General features: G+C 46.0%; 1 protein-coding gene across 1 annotated transcript in view; it reads left to right on the top strand.

Moving 5' to 3' along the window:
• LOC135825994 (myosin-IIIb-like) overlaps positions 1–3,479 on the top strand; it is a 39,997-nt gene that overhangs the window by 20,099 nt on the left and 16,419 nt on the right. The window contains exons 14-17 of the mRNA XM_065338628.1: positions 1,321–1,437; positions 1,880–1,991; positions 2,283–2,347; positions 2,712–2,798. Of these exons, the coding sequence (XP_065194700.1) occupies positions 1,321–1,437; positions 1,880–1,991; positions 2,283–2,347; positions 2,712–2,798 (381 nt within the window). The remainder of the gene's footprint in view (positions 1–1,320; positions 1,438–1,879; positions 1,992–2,282; positions 2,348–2,711; positions 2,799–3,479) is intronic.

Here is a 3,479-nt window from a genome sequence, read left to right as displayed (position 1 = left end):
GTTACCAGCACTGGATATCATTATAATTATGCTACCCGGTCATGGTTTATAGCTCACTGTTTCTCTGAGGAGACTTGTGCGGGCATGGCTGTCTGCGTACAGCTGGTGCCAATGATTTCCTACATGCTATATTCAGTTAGGGTAATAGTACATCTGGCCTTAGTCGCTTTCTTATCATTAGACCTTTTCAGTCTGTTTGATTGCAAATGGCCACCAAGGGAAATCCCCCCGCACTACACGAATGCAAAACACCCTATGTTCTACAGATTGGAGACATCGGTGCAGTGAATGTTGGTTGCTTTACCGGAGCCCAACTGTGGGGTGATGTCCGCCTAGATGTTGTGCGGTAGAGTTGTTTCCACATCTTTGCCATGTGGCTATAATTATGTGAATTTTCATTTCGGGTGTAGACAGTGATCATGGCATGGGGACAGTGGAACCAACATGGCTACCGACATCATGTGACCCATAGATGCAGGAGTTGAGTGGAGTTGGAAACAATATGGTTGTCCTGTTTGGTCATGTGATAGATGTGCAGCAGAACAATTACTTTCCAGTATTTTCAGCTATCAACATAATATTGGGAAATTAGAGGCCACATGCCACGTACTGCTCATTTCCCTCCGAAACTCAACACTTGCAAGCCAGATATGAAAGAAAGAAAAAAATCATCAGTCACACCACCGGGACTCGAACCAGGGACCTTGCTATTCGCGAGCAATGCTCTAACCAACTGAGCTACAGTATGACTCTTATCCACAGTGATGGCAAATCTATCCTTCTTCGATCCATTCACATCTGGCTTGCATCATACAGGCAACTCACACCAATCAAGAGGGCCCTCGGCCATTCGCTTGATGGGGAGCGCATGAAACTATGCCCACTGCGAGCAAATACAAATTGCAATTTCAAATTTGGACTTCACGGAGAATTTTAAAGTATTGGGAAAAAAATTTAAAATTCTCCGTGAAGTCCAAATTTGAAATTGCAATTATCAACATAATAAATAAAATAAATGAAGGACCAAGGAGCTGTCGGTCAGTGTCGTGCAATGTTATCGCATGAGCTGATTGTCTAGTTACTGGTGGTGTTAGTGGACATGTTCTTTTCTATAATTTTATCCTTGGCTCTCCATCCGCGACCATTATATTATAATGTTGTTTTAGAGTATATTAGATACTAAATGTTGTTCTTGTGCGATGCCAACAGAGGGCTCAGTACCTTTTCACTTCACATATACATATAGCAATCAGCTGGTGCTACATGACCATAGCGCACTGAACTAACAAGTGTTTACTCATTGTCTCCTACGCCCTGCAGGCGACTGATCTGAGCTTTGTCGGCAAACTGAACCAACACTTTGGCAAGCTGGAGCACTACGTGGCGTCCAAGGACTCGCGAACACCTCACTTTGTTGTCAAGCACTACGCTGGAGAGGTAGGTGCCCAACGATGGCGCAGTCGTGTGTTGCGATGCGTCAGCACGGTGCATTGCGTGTGATCAGTGGGTGTTGTTCGGGCACTGTGGACTAACGTGTGAATTGAGTCTTCCTATTTGCCTGGGTCCGTCATAAGGAGCAAGAAGCCAGTGTGGTAACCAGAGCAACTTAGCTTGTTAATGCCGTCTCTTTATCCTTTAGATGTTAGCCATGGTTCCTGGCACATGAAGTGACCTGGTCTTCCTCAGTGCAAACATCAGTTGCTGGTTATAACTATGGACTAGACTGTAACTTATGACAATGTGTAGAAACTGATCCATTTCCGAATCTGATTTGTTGGTGTATCATTTCTCGAAGAGAAGGAATTGACGCCTCTTTGCTGCAACGTTTCAGTCCATTTCGTCAAATTTGGCCTCTTTCCTGTTCTTGCGCTTTCTTTAGGTGAAGTATGATGGTGATGGGTTTTTGGAGAAGAATCGCGACTCACTGCCCTCCGGTGCTGTGGAGCTGTTGCAGATCAGCAAGAATGACCTCATCCATGACATCTTCATGGGTATGTGGTGGAACGACGTGCAGTGATCTACTTAGGGATCACTTCTTGCACTGATACGGGTGTGTGTATGTGTGTGTGTGTTCGCACGCACCCGCGTGCGTGCGCGCGTGTGTGTGTATGTGTGCATGTGCTCGTATAATTATGTGCTCTTTCTTTTGTCAACTGTTGAAGTTGATGCATCCATAACAATTATCTATTGCTGAAATGTCTTCTCCATTTCTGGCTTAGATAAGTCTTGTCCAATGTTCTTCGATAGAGCTGGGATGTGTTCTGTTTTCTGTTTGTGCTCAGCAACACTGACACGAACTGGCACAATGGCGTTGAAGAGTCGTCGTGGCCGCAGTCGAAAGACAAGGGTAAGGCATATCAGTGTGGACTATTTCAATATGGTGATTTGCCCAAATTCTCCCCTGCAGCCTTGCAAGTTATAAGGGACTATACAAAATTTGCCTGACTGCACAAAGAAGTTTGCCCACAGTTTTCTTTTTTGATATAAAAAAAATGAAAACTATGGCAAACTTCCTTTTTCATCGGAGTCCAAACTTCCTTTGCCATAGTCATTTCTGACTGGATACAGATGCGGAAAGCGAGCTCTTGTTTCAATGAGCTCAGCATAGTAAGGGTAGTAACAATCTCCTCACCCATATTGTATTTGCCTTCCCAGCTGCCTTGTCCCCGCATCTCAAGTGCACTCTGTTGTGTATGCTGTGGTGTGTATAGAATCGCTTGCAAGCAGCTGGACGCGTGTCTAGAACAGCGGGCAAGGGCACGTCACTGAAGGGCGTCACCGTCAGTGCACAGTTCAAGGTAAGCCTGTGGTGAGGCAGAGCTGGTGTGCAGCGCTCACACTATGTACTACAGGGACGTCGGACATGCTACGGTCACTACAATGTTGGCCATTCCATTGTTTGCCCTAGGTAACCCGCGATCCAATCAAAATTAATGCTCTGGGCTCTAGATTAAAAAATTCACCGAAGCCTACCCTCCTCCCCCCCCCCCCCCCCAGAGTAAATTATGTATCGGATGGTGGACCGTACCTCCCTAACATACCTTCCTTTATCTCAGGTAGAATTTGCCGGACAATCGGTAATGAACAAGCAGGTTTTAGAGGTAGGAGTTTCCCAGTCTACGAGGGTGAAGCTAATCGCCTGATCGGAGTGCATTGAGCAAGAAACTCGGAATTGCGACACACTTTAGAGACCTCCTTGCTGGCGTTTGTATGTAATATCGCTTCACAGTGAATGGGATTATCGGTCTTTGACCACTTGCTGGTGAGCTAATCTCCTCACCTTGCACCACTTTAGGAGCTGCATCTGCGCCTTGATCCTTGAAGGGTGGTGGCGTTCCTACAGACGCGGAAAACTCGGCCTCTAACCAAGTCTGACACGAACCGTGATTTTTTAATTGCTCCACAGTATTGTGTTAAGCCCTCTCCTCTGGCTAAACATATACAGTGCTGGGAACTGAAATCCGACCCCCTTGCCGGCG

The sequence above is a fragment of the Sycon ciliatum genome, chromosome 10 (genome assembly GCF_964019385.1).
Source record: "Sycon ciliatum chromosome 10, ocSycCili1.1, whole genome shotgun sequence".
NCBI lineage: Eukaryota > Metazoa > Porifera > Calcarea > Leucosolenida > Sycettidae > Sycon > Sycon ciliatum.
Note: the sequence above shows the minus strand (reverse complement) of the source record. Positions and strands in the feature narration are given on the sequence as shown.